Below are 15,648 nucleotides of genomic sequence, written 5' to 3' on the forward strand. Positions count from 1 at the left end.
CCACGCTTGTCCGCCCTCTTCTGGAGTATTGCTGTGCGGTGTGGGATCCGCATCACATGGGACTGACGGATGACATCGAAAAAGTACTAAGAAGGGCAGCTCGTTTTGTATTACTGCGAAGTAGGAGAGATAGTGCCACAGATATGATACGTGAATTGGAGTGGCATCATTAAAATTTTCATTGCGACGGGATCTTCTTATGAAATTTCAATCACCAGTTTTCTCCTCCGATTGCGAAAACATTCTGCTGGCACCCACCTACATAGGGAGAAATGATCATCACAATAAATGAAGAGAAATCAGGGTTTGCACAGAAAAATGTAATTTCTCGTTTCTTCCGCGCGCCGTTCGAGAGTGGAACGGTAGAGAAACAGCTTGAAGGTGGTTCATTGAACCCTCTGCCAGGCACTTTATTGTGAATAGCAGAATAATGACGTAGATGTGGATGTATATTCCGACGAGACGCGAGATAGCTTGTAAGAAATACGAAGTTGTTATTCCGCAGTTTCTATCGTGGTACTGTCTTCACAACAATGCGATGTAATAGTAAGCATTAGTTATTGTGAAAACCATCCAATTAGTGCAATCAGATTATAGTATTAAGCATCTTCCAACTTTGAAGTAGGCTTGTTATTCGAGTACAGAACGGCATAGAAATGGTCTGAAAGTGGTTCTTCGGAGCCTCTACCAAATACCTTTGTGTGAATTGCAGAATGAACGTATAGATCTAGTTCTCCACTTTAGTTCTATCAGGTTTCCGCCATCTTCTCATTCTAACGGAAGTCTAATGTGTCAACTAGATTTTCAGCTGGTTTTGTTTCTAAGTCTTTCGTACGAGCTACTCTGTATTGTTCCATTTCTTTGCATACAATACGTATTATCAGTACGTATTTTTTGAGAAAAATGTATGATGGTTGTAATATCTTTATGCATCCTGTTAACAGCGTAGGCTGACTTTCACACACTACATTGGAAACACCTCTGTCACGAAATTTTCTAACAAATTAAAACTATGAGTACTGCTAACCTACTCTCTCCCATATCCACACAGGGATGATAGTACATGCAGCTGACTCTGTATGCAATTTTACAGGTAGCTGATGCTTAAGCACCAGAGTGAAACTTCGCTTCCGGCATCGAGATGTCTCGGTAGCTTAGCGGTTGAGAGTGTTGTCTGGAAAAGTCAAGGATCTGAAATGGATTCCTCCGAGCTAGGAAAGGCGGCGAGGGGGAGAGGGGGGGGGGGGGGGGAGGAAAGTGGTAAGGCGCTGGTCTCGCTTTCCACTAGTTGGCCTAAATTCATTAAGAAATACCAGGATGGTTCCTTCGGAAAAGGTACGGACGATTTTCTTCGCATTCCTTTTGTAATCTCTGTTAGGACTAACAGCCTCAACATCGAAGTGACAAACGCTAAATTTTCTCGCTATCCGGTGCTCAGTCTTCGTATGTGGGAAATTTTGAGATATGTTATCAATTTACCTACTTGCGGAAAGCATCCATACTCAGTGAGACGATGCAGTGTTTAATATACAGTTTGATGATAATTAAAGTTTCGCTATTTGAGTGAGGCCCTATGAAAAACGAGTGATCATAGAACAATGAAACTTGCGGAAACATTTGTAAGGACATAACGAAGAGGGATAATGAATAAATAATTGAAATAAATACATTTTCATTTTCACGTGAGAGGATAACACTTCTCAATTGTGTACCATGTTTACGTTCCAGGTTACAAACGTTGCTCAGTTTGACGACCATCTGCATATAGACCGCCTGGAAGTATGTATGGGTACCATTTCACAGTTGTTCGCAGCTCTTTCCGAACAGTGGCCCATGGAATGTGCAGCTGTCGTGACACAGCTCGTGCATTTCTTGCAGATCGCATATTGCGTCCAGCGTTCTCAGCCATGGCAACAGTCACTTCAACAACTTGCGCCGCAATTGGCCGTCGCCCTCTCTCAGAAGCAATTCCCAAACCGCCAGTTAGTTCAAACTTCCGAATCACGTTCTTCAACACCGGTGCGGAAAGAGGACCTCTCCATATTCCTTGAATGCGTCGCGAAGAGCGACAGTGCTATTGCTGTTGTTTTGATGAAACAGTTTTACAAGTCAAGCCCTGCTCTCCTTGTGGTGACTGTGTGTAACTGTAACGCACACTGATGCTTGCGTTTCAAACCTATATCGCCGTACCACTAGCGGCGCCTAATGGGAAGTCGTGACACTAACACCCCTAACAATGATATCCTGCAGCTGATAGTCACATCATTCCTATAAAATTACGTACCCATACTGTAAATAGTTTTTCGTCTACCATGGCTTAAGTAATGAATGTTTAATTATAACCATTCTGTACAACGATCCCTAATTATGCAAAAAGGTGAAATCATATTGCGTGATACCATTACCAATGAAATCGTGCTATATTATATAATTGTCACTAACGCAATTAGCTATCAATCTTGGAAGCGTATTCCACGGATATGTAAGTTGTTAAAGCACCGGGGTGAAATTTGTTAACATGATGATGTCTTCTTTTTCTTTCTTGCGCCAATTTCTCATCTGCATATCGGAGCCATTTCTGAGGAAGTTCTGCACATTTTACACAGACAGCAGTGATGACAGAGAGAGAGAGAGAGAGAGAGAGAGAGAGAGAGAGAGAGAGAGATCAGTGATCAGTGGTAGCGGATTACTTCTGAAGCAGTCTCCGTGAAGTTAATTACTAAGGTTACAATACTGAGCTCTGTGTGCGAAGCAATATTTTCGTGACATTTACAAGTAATGTGGTATGCTGAGTTACCCATAAATAGTCAAGTACTTTCTTCGCATATGGTTCATTTTTTTCCACTTTATTTTCTACATTTGTGTTACGTGGGTATTAGTTTTCTCATTAGACATGCCTCTGTCAGGCAATAAAATGAGATAATTCGTCAGTAGAAGACCATGATAAACAGAACCATATTCAGCCTTGACCAACAGTGGGAGGAAATTAGTGTTCAACGTCCCGTCGACAGCGAGGTCATTAGAGACGGAGCACAAGCTCGGAATATGGAAGGATGGAGAAGGAAAGCGACCGTGTCCTTTCCAATGAACCATCCCGCCATTTGTCTTAAGCGATTTAAGGAAATCACGGAAAACCTAAATCCGTCCTCTCGAATGCCAGTCCAGTGTGGTAACCACTGCGCTAGCCCGCTCGGTGCTTGACTAGCATTCGCCATTTCAAAACAGTTAGATTTTCTCACGCCGCAGAATAGCCTAAATCTAAATCGAGAGATGTTATATTCACCTTCTGGCTGTTAACTGTATAAACTCTATACTGTATGTTTGTGAACTACTTGTGTACCTTCTGGTGCAGCGCGCTAGCTTGTTAAATAAGTAGATCAGTTAGAATCGTATCGGATAACCGCACTGAATTAACGAACATTGATGTATTTTTCAACAGATGACATAACCTTGCCTATTTTTAGTGCTGGACCACTATTAATTTGATATGTGTTTGATTTCTAGAGTGAAACAATTTATCGTCATCCGATTACTAGTGCTATATCGATGTAAATAATTAGTTGGATTCTTTTCAAGTCACGTCGCACATTGATTTTTTAAATAATCAGCAACCAGTTGCACAATAGAAATTTTATTTTCTTAACCGGTTTTAGACATTCTGTGCCCTTCTTCAGAAGGCTGTACAGAAGAATATGCTGCAAATAAATAGAAGTCAGATAAGAGTATAAAAATTTAAGAACGATAGTTTAAAAACATTTAGAAATTTAAATATGAAAAACGGTACATATTTTATAACTATCGCATTATTTGCGAGTATAGAAAATAAGAGACGTGCAACACATTGTCTTCCTAAAACAACAGAAGAACAGTATTTAATACAATAATGAATTCCTTAATGTAAAAAGAGTTCATAAATGCGTACATGTGTTTTACAATGCCTGTATAAAAGTGGTTTGAGGCTGCGAAACAAGAAGTGCAGACAACATGGAAGAAGTGGAGCTCATCAGTTAATGCCACGCATATCTTCAGATTCGTCTCAGGATGGGGTAAAAGAACGATTAAACAATAAAACAAAACCTTACGCAGCTATTGCTGTCATAAGGCTTAAACAAAAATCTAGTGCCCGTGATTTTGGGCAACTTTCGTCAAGCTGTTCGAAGTTTCAGCGGCCTCTTCTCTTGCACACCACAGCTCAGTGGACAGTACACAGATAAATGACGCGTCTGTATTGCTCTAATACACACAGATAACTTCAATTGCAGAACGGTTTCCTACTTGTGAAACATTGCTAACACAGTCATGAAACGCATCTTCCTAAAATTTCCATCTATTGTTTTTACATTGTGAGGTAACGGGCGAGTTGTGGCGCCCTGGAAGTATTCTAAATTCAGAGCTGGAGCGGCCGCGCTGGGGCCTCTCGGCACACCGCAGCTCCTCGGCGGGCACGTGCTGCCGAACGTTAGCCGGGGTCCAGGGAGCGCGTGGCTGGGAATTCCATGTTGACGCTGTGACTGTGACGAGGACTGTGCTTTGTGTCGATGAAGGAGATCTGTATGCCGGTAGTGCCAAAGATGGCGGACTTCGTGAGGCCATAATGGCAGACATTTTGCAGTTCATATAGAAATTAATAGTAGCCAGATGAATCAAGATACCTACAAAAAGAAACATGCACGTTACCATTATTTGCACGGTGATTCTGATGGTGTAATCAGATTTCCACTATCTTTATTAGTTTAAAGTTTAGAATCTGACGATAAATTATACAAGTAACACCCAGCAACGTATTTCCAAAATCTAAACGCTTCATCCGATTTTGTCGATCGAAGCGTCTTTAGAAAGCTATTAGTGTAAACCTGAATTGGTACAAATTACAGGCATGTAACTCGGATAGTACATGAGTTATCGGAGGTCAAAGTGGCCTATTACTATAGACCGCGTCAGGCCGTAAGTACTCCACAGTTACACGGAAAAACAGTAGCAGCATGCTTATAAACATATTTATTCACTATGTCTTTGTTTATATCCGATATATACTACTCATGAAGAAATTGGTCAAATATTTACTGTGTTTTAGAAAGCACAGAGACATTAGGCTACTGGTCTACTTTTTCTTGCTATTCCTTTGATATATGTTTATTTAATTTGTTTATGTATTTAATAATGTATGTGAGAGCGTGTTTGTGGTCCAGCCGTAGGAATATTTATTTAATTTCAAGTTATTTAAATGTAAATCCTCTATTTCGAATGTGTTTCATTATGTTTCTGAATGTGGGTTGGCTTGAAGACATGGTGGGAGCGCTCTAGCTAATCACAGCGCTCGTGAATGGGGAGACTGGATGGAAGTGGGAGGACAGTACGGGAGAGGACACGGCCAGTCTGGGACAGGACAGCGCGAGGGACGCAGCGTGCCGAGAGAGACTTGGAGTGCGGACTCGTGAACTTGTGTGATTTCCGAGGTTTATACAGTGAAGACGTAGTATGGCTTTAGAAGTGAATATCTCGCGAGCTATGTTGTCGTTCATAACTAATTACGTGCAGTAGGAATCTATTGCTTCCGTGTTATTCAACTTACATTTTATTTAATTGTTGGACCATCGACAGCAATAAGTGTTTTGCAGAAATACACCGCATTCTCAAAAGTACTCCTACTATCATACTCATTTAAAGTCGTTGAGATAGTAACTGCAGATTTTATTTACTGCAGTCTTTTATTCATAAATTTCTACGTTACATCCGTGATTGCCGAGTTGTAGGAACCTTCGACCATTCGATTCATGTGTATATTCATATTGTATACTGTAGACTTAGCGGTGTTTGGCTTGTAATGCGGCAACTACGTATCCCAGCCCCCAGACAACGAATCCAGCCAAAACTTTTAATATTTCAACACTGAGTCAGAGGGAACGTAGTTGAGGGCCAAGACCACATCACACCACATTCATTTTCTATTTGAAAGCCCGCAACATTTTTCTACGATGTTGTTGTTGTGGTCTTCAGTCCTGAGACTGCTTTGATGCATCTCTCCATGCTTCTTCATCTCCCAGTACATACTACAGCCTACATCCTTCTGAATCTGCTTAGTGTATTCATGTCTTGGTCTCCCTCTACGATTTTCACCCTTCACGCTGCCCTCCAATACTAAATTGGTGATCCCTCGATGTCTCAGAACATGTCCTACCAACCGATCCCTTCTTCTAGTCAAGTTGTGCCACACGCTCCTCTTCTCCCCAATTCTATTCAATACCTCCTCATCAGTTATGTGATCTACCCATCTAATCTTCAGCATTCTTCTGTAGCACCACATTTCGAAAGCTTCTATTCTCTTCTTGTCTAAACTATTTATCGTCCACGCTTCAATTCCATACATGGCTACACTCCATACAAATAGTTTAAGAAACGACTTCCTGACATTTAAATCTATACTCGATGTTAACAAATTTCTCTTCTTCAGAAACGCTTTCCTTCCCATTGCCAGTCAACATTTTATATCCTCTCTACTTCGACCATCATCAGTTACTTTGCTCCCCAAATAGCAGAACTCCTTTACTACTTTAAGTGTCTCATTTCCTAATCTAATTCCCTCAGCATCACCCGATTTAATTCGACTACATTCCGTTATTCTCATTTTGTTTTTGTTGATGTTCATATTATACCCTCCTTTCAAGACCCTGTCCATTCCGTTCAACTGCTCTTCCAAGTCCTTTGCTGTCTCCGATAGAATTACAACGTCATCGGCGAACCTCAAAGTTTTTATTTCTTCTCCATGGATTTTAATACCTACTCCGAACTTTTCTTTTGTTTACTTTACTGCTTGCTCAATTATACAGACTGAATAACATCGGGGAGAGGCTACAACCCTGTCTCACTCCCCTCCCAACCACTGCTTCCCTTTCATACCCCTCGACTCTTATAACTGCCATCTGGTTTCTGTACAAATCGTAAATAGCCTTTCGCTCCCGGTTATTTACCCCTGCCACCTTCAGAATTTGAAAGAGAGTATTCCAATCAACATTGTCAAAAGCTTTCTCTAAGTCTACAAATGCTAGAAACGTAGGTTTGCCTCTCCTTAATCTTTCTTCTAAGATAAGTCGTAGGGTCAGTTATTGCCACACGGGCTCCAACATTTCTACGGAATCCAAACTGATCTTCCCCGAGGTCGGCTTCTACCAGCTTTTTCATTCGTCTGTAAAGAATTCGTGTTAGTATTTTGCAGCAGTGGCTTATTAGACTGATAGTTCGGTAATTTTCACATCTGTCAACACCTGCTTTCTTTGGGATTGGAATTATTATATTCTTCTTGAAGTCTGAGGGTATTTCGCCTGTCTCATACATCTTGCTCACCAGATGGTAGAGTTTTGTCAGGACTGGCTCTCCCAAGGCCGTCAGTAGTTCTAATGGAATGTTGTCTACTCCGGGGGCCTTGTTTCGACTCAGGTCTTTCAGTGCTCTGTCAAACTCTTCACGCAGTATCATATCTCCCACTTCATCTTCATCTACATCCTCTTCCATTTCCATAATATTGTCCTCAAGAACATCGCCGTTGTATAGAACCTCTATATACTCCTTCCACCTTTCTGCTTTCCCTTCTTTACTGGGAAGTTAAATTAAAGGCCTCGAGAACAAACTTACGCACTGTGCAGTCAGCTATGTGGCAAGTAGCCCCTGCCGAATCGTCAGTAGAGAACGTACAGGGAGGCAGAGTGTCCGGGGTCCGGGGTACGCACCTTGTCGAGCGCCGAGGCGAGCAGCAGTGCGGCGTGCAGCTCTCTGGCCCGCTGCTCGGCCGGCAGCGCCGCCGGCACCAGCTGCTGCAGCACGCGCTCCAGCCGCGACAGACGGCGCTCGTCCGCGCTGTCCTGCTCGCACACACACACACACACACACGTGTACAGTTTAGCCACACTCACTGCTGCACAGATCATGTACACAGGCATTTAAACTCTCTGGACAATATAATTAATAGGATCAAAAGTACCTGGATACCCCTATGTAATGTAGAACGGATCACTAGAAGTCACGATACTAGACCCGCCAGTATAGAAGGATGTGCGGTGTACTGCGTTCTCATCTAAGATACAGAAACGCCAGAATGGTTCGGTCAGGAGAGCTCAGTGACTTCCAATATGAATTAGTTATTGGAAACCGCCTGAGTAACATATCCATTAGAGACATTTCAACGCCGTCCAAGCACATCTGTTGTTGATGCGATCGTGAAGTGACAACGTGAAGGAACAATCACAGCTAAACCAACGGCAGGAAGACCTTATGTACGAACCGTCGAGCTTCATGGAAGGTGATTGTAAAGTATCACACGAAACCTGCGGAGGAAATAACTCGTGCGCTCCGAAGTGCTACGAGCTCTCCAGCTAACGCAGTGACTGCATTTGTGGAGTTTGTAAGTAGGCTCTTTAGGTTTTTATGTTGGTAACGTCACGTAGCGCTCTGTATGAATATCACTGGCTGTGCTGTGTGCAGTCTGTGGCTGGTTGGCATTGTTGGAATATTCGCTATTGTAGTGTTGGGCAGTCGGATGTGAACAGAGCGTAGCGTTGCGCAGTTGCAGGTGAGCCGCCAGCAGTGGTGGATGTGGAGGCAGAGATGCCAGAGTTTTGAGAACGTACCATACGGACGTGTGTCCGCCACAAGGAAGGAAATTTGTAAAGATTCTTCAAAATGACTCTGAGCACTATGGGACTTAACAAAATGGTTCAAATGGCTCTGAGCACTGTCTGACTTAACTTCTGAGGTCATCAGTCCCCTACAACTTAGAACTACTTAAACCTAACTAACCTAAAGACATCACACACATCCATGCCCGAAGCAGGATTGGAACCTGCGACCGTAGTGGTCACGCGGTTCCAGACTGAAGTGTCCTAGAACCGCTCGGCCACAACGGCCGGCTTGTAAAGATGGATGTCATGAACTGATACACACACACACACACACACACACACACACACACACACACATATATATATATATATATATATATATATATATATATATATATATATATATATATATATATATGATGACTTTTGAATATTATTAAGGTAAATACATTGTTTGTTCTCTATCAAAATCTTTCATTTGCTTACTATGCCTATCAGCAGTTAGTGCCTTCTGTAGTTAGAAACTTTAATTTAGCTGGCAGTATTGGTGCTCGCTGTATTGCAGTAGTTCGAGTAACGAAGATTTTTCTGACGTAAGTGATTCATGAAAGGTATAGACTATTGTTAGTCAGGGCCATTCTTTTGTGGGGATTATTGAAAGTCAGATTGCGTTGCGCTAAAAATATTGCGTGTCAGTTTAGTGTTGATCAGAATAAGTAAAGAGAGAAGTTCTGAGTACTTTCAGTTTTGCTCAGCTGTTTGAAATTCAAATAACTTAAGAGGTTTTATCAGCACAGTCATTAATAATTTTCCAAAGGGGACGTTTCAAGTTAAAATTGGTGGAGGTTCACACAACCCACATATTTCTGTAGTCTCTGCTAAGTAATGCTCTAGGTGGTGTAAAGAGCAACGCCACTGCGCAGTGGATCACTGGAAACGAGTAATCTGGAGTGATGAATCACGCTGTGCCCTGTGGCAATTCACTAAAAGGGTGTGGATTTGGCGAATGCCTCGACAATGTTACGAGTTTTGCACCGCAACTAATGCACCGCACTTTTCTTCTCAGCCGAAAACAATGCTACGAATGCGAAACGTTACGTATGTATTATTTGAAGTCTCCTGAGTGAGCGCGCCAAGTTTCCGTCACTTCCGACAGATAGCGTAGCTGCAGGACAGTTTCAAAATGGCGTCTACAGGTGGTGTACGTCACAATCTATATCGATATAAATAATTAGTTGGATTCTTCTCAAATCACGTCAAACATAGTTTTTTTTAAATACTCAGCAACCAGTTCCACAATATAAATTTTGTTTCCTTAACCGTCATTGAATTTCTCACTGCAGAGAAAGAAACAGTGAGGAATATTCACAAACGCTTGTGCAGAGTCTATGGAGCATCTGCTGTCGACAGAAATACAGTTAGTTACTGAGCACGGAGAGTGAGGTCATCAGAAGGCAGCTCGACAGAGCTCCACGATTTGCAGCGCTCGTGGAGACCATCCACGACTGTCACGCCCGACATGTTGCAGCGAGCTGATGTTGTCATTCGCGAGGACAGATGCGTTACGACTCGCAGTTAGTGCTGCATCTGTCAATCAGCAAACAAGTTCCCACAGTGAAGCACTGCCTCGACCACCAGGACGAATATTGGTACCGACAGGGCATACACGCCCTTGGTTCGCGCTGGTCGAAGGTCATAGGGCGGGATGTAGATTACTATAAAAAAAAGGATGTGCAGATAAAACACCATTCTTTCGTGTGTGTAATTCTCATTACGTTCAATAAAGAACTGTCGAAGAAAAAGCTGTGGTGCATTACTTTCTGGGCAACCCCCGTACGAGAGGAAACACGGAAGCCGGCCGAAGTGGCGCCGGCACGGTAGCTCAGCGTGTTCGGTCAGAGGGTTAGCTGCCCTCTGTAAAAAAAAAAAAAAAAAAAAAAAAAAAAAAAACTGAGTTAATGGATTAGCAACGAACTTAAACGGATGTCTTATGACGTCCGCCCCGAGCAGATGCAACGAACAAAAGCGAACAAAATGAGATTTTAAAAAAAAAAAAAAGTGGCCGTGCGGTTAAAGGCGCTGCAGTCTGGAACCGCAAGACCGCTACGGTCGCAGGTTCGAATCCTGCCTCGGGCATGGATGTTTGTGATGTCCTTAGGTTAGTTAGGTTTAACTAGTTCTAAGTTCTAGGGAACTAATGACCTCAGCAGTTGAGTCCCATAGTGCTCAGAGCCATTTGAACCATTTGAAACACGGAATCCTGTGGATCAAAGGTTGTGGCAGGAGGTTAGTGCAGCGGGAGGGAATGGAGTTGAGGATCATGGGGCCATATGGGGGATGACTTGCGTACTCTTCAGGTTGGGGAAGTATCTTTCAGTTTTGATGGGAATTTCTAGGTAAAGAATTTTCGTTTATGGCGGGACAGGACAAAGGAATATATCAAGGAAAAGGCTTGATGAGTCATGGGGTTGTAATCCATGGATTCTATGCGCTCGCTGTAGGCGTCATCGCAACGGAGAACTCCTACATTGCTTTACTGGTTGGACTATGAACGAGAACGACAATCGTTAATCCAGAGCAACGATTCAGTTAGGTGCTGGTCTACCTCCCTGTCTCGCAAGCACACCGTTTCTTATTGCTCTATGCCAGCAGATCTGGAACCACTCTTCTTGCAAGCGATATTATGAAAGACAATACAGGTAGACTATGGATCTGGCTATGACATTTCCTTCTAGACTGATAGACATATTTGAGTCATTGAGAATTATTTAGCAAAACTGCAAAGGACCTGAGGTGATACGGCCGGAGACTTTCACGTACTGGGATTGCGGAGGTAGTGGCGCATCGCCGTTCGGTGCCCGCAGGCAAAGAAATAAAGGACAGAGGCAGGGATTCTGTGTGGCGCAGTGAGCCGCACGCGTGTGTGGCCGCCACTGCAGGCAATAAAGTGTGCTGAACTTCTGGCGACCGCAGATGGCGCCACTGTGCTGCCGCAGACACACATTCATAATGTACGGCCGCGGCACGCCTTGCGTTGTAGCATACGTGCGACCTCCTTTAGCGATTTCATAGTAGCATGTTACCGCATTAATTGGACACTTGCGTGGTATAATAACTTTTACGATTGTCACACTCTAGTTCTTATTGCCATGTGGAACATAAACCTACACTGATGAGATAAAAGTAAAGGAATAGCGATATGCACATATACAGTATCACTTACACAAGTTTAAAAGGGCACTGCATTTGGGGAGATGTCATTTGTTCCCACGCGATTCATGTGAAAAGGTTTCCGACGTGATTATTGCTGCACGACAAGAATAGTACTTGCAGCTAGACGCATGGGACTTCCCACTTCGGAAATGGCTAGAGAGTTCAATATTCCGAGATCCACAGAGTCACCACGGACAACGCAGTGGCCAACGGCTTTCACTTAACGACCGAAAGCAGCGATGTAGAGTTGTCAGTGCTAACAGACAAGCTGTTAGGACATTGTGGTGAAATTTGGCGTTAAAGGGCTACGATAGCTACGATAGCCTTTCATAACAACATGACATTGCCTGCAGCGCCTCTCTTGGGTTCGTGACCAAAATGGTTGGACCCTAGACGACTGGATAATGTTTTGTGAGGTCAGACAACATTCAGTTGGAAAGAGTCGATGGTAGGGCTAAAATGTGGCCCACGCCCCACGAAACCATGAACCTAATTTGTCAACAAGTCACTGTGCAAGCTAGTGGTGGCTCCATTATGGTGTGGGCGGGGTTTACATGGAATGGACTTGTTTCTTTGGTCCAACTGAACCGATCATTGACTGGAAATGATTACGTTCGGCTACCTGGAGACCATTTGCTGCCATTGATGGACATCATGTTCCCAAACAATGATGGAATTCGTATGGATGACAATATGCCATGTCACCGGACCACAACTGCTCGCGATTGGTTTGAAGAGCATTCTGGACAGTTTGAGCGAATGATTTGGCCACCCAGATCACTCGATATGAAGCCATGGGACATTTATGGAACAGAGTCGAGAGGACAGTTCGTGCACATCTTGCACCGGCAATACTTTCGCAATTATGGAAGGTTATACATGCAGCGTGGCTCCATATTTCGGCACGGAACTTGCAACAACTTGTAGAGTCCATGCCACATTGAGTTGTTGCACCAGGTTCGGTAAAACAAGTTCGACAAGCTGTTAGGAGCTATCCCATGACTTCTGTCTCCTCAGTGTATGTCCACAACTTAAAGAATCTATCACGAAATTGAGCCGTGCGTGGCTCGTGTTCGTGCCATCTCTTATTTAACATCCTGTTTTTGCCGTACTGCCACCTCGTTATGTTAGTTTCAATTACTTGTGTCGCCGAGTTGCTGCTTTGCCTGCCCGTGAGCGGCAGCAGCAGCGCTTATCGATATAAGCCCTGCCGTATTATCTTTGCGGGACTGCTATTACTTCCCGGTCGTCGTCGTGTGTCGAGCAGTGGGTTGGAACGTGCCAGCAATGAGTCCGGATCTGCTGTTGAGTTGGCAGGCGCTAGCAGTGCAGTTCGGACCTGGCTTAGGACGCGGCAGATGTTCAGTCGGAGTGTGGCTGCAGTGAGGTCCGGACAGCCATGGCTCGCCCGACGGTTGCCGATACGTATCACCTGAGTGCGGACCACCTTGGTTGATCATCGGTCGGTCGTCTTGTCGGACGACGTGTATGTTGGCCGGCGATCGCTTATGGGTTGCCTGCATGTGCCGATTCGTCCTTGTTATTGCACAGTCGCTGCCGTTAGTATTGGCTAGTCCTTCGTGCAAGTGTTTGTGAAACTGTGTGTAGCTTGTGATGTCGACTGCTCAGTTATTTTAGTGCTGTCTCCGTGCTGATATGTGGCAGTCGGTCGGTTGGTGTGGATCAGCCAGGAAATATCCGCGCGGCGCAGTGGGTCGGTTCCGCTGGCAGTCTCTGCGCAGTGTCGGAGTGTGTGGGTGCTGTTTCAATTGCTATAAGGTTAGTGGCTCACCGACACAGGGCATCAAAGTTGAGTGGTGATTTAATTACCGAAGCCAGTCTGTTCACATTGTTCCATTGGTTTTCATGGATGGCTGTTGGGTGTATTCCCGTGAGTAACAGCGAGTGTTCGAGTTGGCAAAAGTTTGGCCACCATCCAGTGGGGTTAACTGTATTTTGGTTATTTGAAGTCCAAGTGCACCAGCGGAATTTTCTGCCTTGTGGCCGTTAGCGTTTCGGTTACCTGCCCTGGCCGCAAACGTTAAATTCAGGCAGTATCCTTTCCTCACCGTGTTGTCGCTGTCCAACACGTGTGTGTAGTTTTGACAGCTTATGCATACTTGGTTGTGGGCGGCTACGCCTTTTACGTTTTGGCTTTGGAGTTCTTTGTGTACTGGTCGGGTGGTCGGTGAGTCCGTTAACTGTCTCTTGGTTGGGTTGCAGGCGGATCGGATATAGATGGGCCGACTACCTGTCTCCCCTTAGCGCACGTTTATATTTCAAGTGCAGACCGACCCCCGGAAACTTCTGAGCGCCGCTGGCTGTACTGTCTTTTCTTATTGGTGTTTTATTGTGTATTTTAATGGCTCGTAGCCGATGCTCTGAATTTGTATGCGTTTAGTTGTGATTTAAATAATAGGATTTCAGCCGCTTTAAAATTGAAGGCTCCTTTCTTGTCAAGTCTTGCATTGTTCGGGCCTTCAGGCTCATTTAAAATATGTTTTTGGATAAAGCTTTTGGGCTTCTGCCTTTTGAAAATTCATTGTAGTTGTGTTTTTTTAATCATGGGCTTTCAGCCGTTTTAAAATTAAAATTCCTTACTTGCTAAGTCTTAGATTGTTTGGGCCTTGAGGCCAATTAAAAAAAAAAATTCTGGATGAAGCTTTGGGCCTTCTGCCTTTTGAAAATTCATTGTAGTTATGTGTTTCAATCATGGACCATCAGCCGTTTTAAAAATTAAAGAGTTTGTGCCCTTAAGCCATAAGATTTTGTGATATATTCAGTCGATAGTTAAGCTTGGCAATTAGCGTTGTAATGTTTGGCCAACTAAATGAAGTTATATGAGTTCGAGTGTAGCTGACAGCCGCTCATTTTTGGCCCCTATCCATAATTCCACCTACCTGTTCTGTCCTGCGTATTTAACCAGGTGTTTCAGAAATGTCTTACGTCCTGCGGACAATTCTTCATACCGCAAGAGACAGGCAAATACGTGCGATTCGCGACATGACAGTAAAAGGTCGTTTAGTATACATATGACCGTCGCCATGGGCAGAGATCACTGGGTTAGTGGCTCTCATATTTTTTTCGTAGTGCTCTATATGTTCTTGCAAATTCTGTGTCGTACACGTCTCGTTACAAAAAAGTCATTTCTTAATTTAAGGTACGTGACGTGGCTGTATGATCCTGCATGACTGGCCAAACACTGTCTCTCCTCCCAGGCGCCAGTCGCACGCAGAACAGGGAGTCAGTGATCATAAGGCCGTTGCAGCATCCTTGAACATGGAAGTAAATACGAATATAAAAAAAGGGATGAAGGTTTATCTGTTTAGCATGAGTAATAGGAGGCAGATTTCAGACTACGTAACAGATCAAAACGAAAATTTCTGTTCCGACACCGACAATGTTGAGTGTTTATGGAAAAAGTTCAAGGCATTCGTAAAATGCCTTTTAGATAGGTACGTGCCGAGTAAAACTATGAGGGACGGGAAAAACCCACCGTGGTTCAACAACAAAGTTAGGAAACTACTGCGAAAGCAAAGAGAGCTTCACTGCAAATTTAAACGCAGCCGAAACCTCTCAAATAAACAGAAGCTAAACGATGTCAAAGTTAGCGTAAGGAGGGCTATGCGTGAAGCATTCAGTGAATTCAAAAGTAAAATTCTATGTACCGACTGGACAGAAAATCCTAGGAAGTTGTGGTTTACGTTAAATCAGTAAGTGGATCGAAACAGCATATCCAGACACTCTGGGATGATAATAGCATTGAAGCACAGGATGACACGCGTGAAGCTGAAATAATAAACACCTTTTTCTAAAGCTGTTT

General features: G+C 43.7%; 1 protein-coding gene across 1 annotated transcript in view; it reads right to left on the reverse strand.

Moving 5' to 3' along the window:
• LOC126188521 (neprilysin-1-like) overlaps positions 1-15,648 on the reverse strand; it is a 335,381-nt gene that overhangs the window by 103,026 nt on the left and 216,707 nt on the right. The window contains exon 7 of the mRNA XM_049930123.1: positions 7,725-7,856. Coding sequence (XP_049786080.1) covers positions 7,725-7,856 — 132 coding nt within the window. The remainder of the gene's footprint in view (positions 1-7,724; positions 7,857-15,648) is intronic.

Source organism: Schistocerca cancellata, chromosome 5 (genome assembly GCF_023864275.1).
Source record: "Schistocerca cancellata isolate TAMUIC-IGC-003103 chromosome 5, iqSchCanc2.1, whole genome shotgun sequence".
In the NCBI taxonomy this organism is placed as follows: Eukaryota; Metazoa; Arthropoda; class Insecta; order Orthoptera; family Acrididae; genus Schistocerca; species Schistocerca cancellata.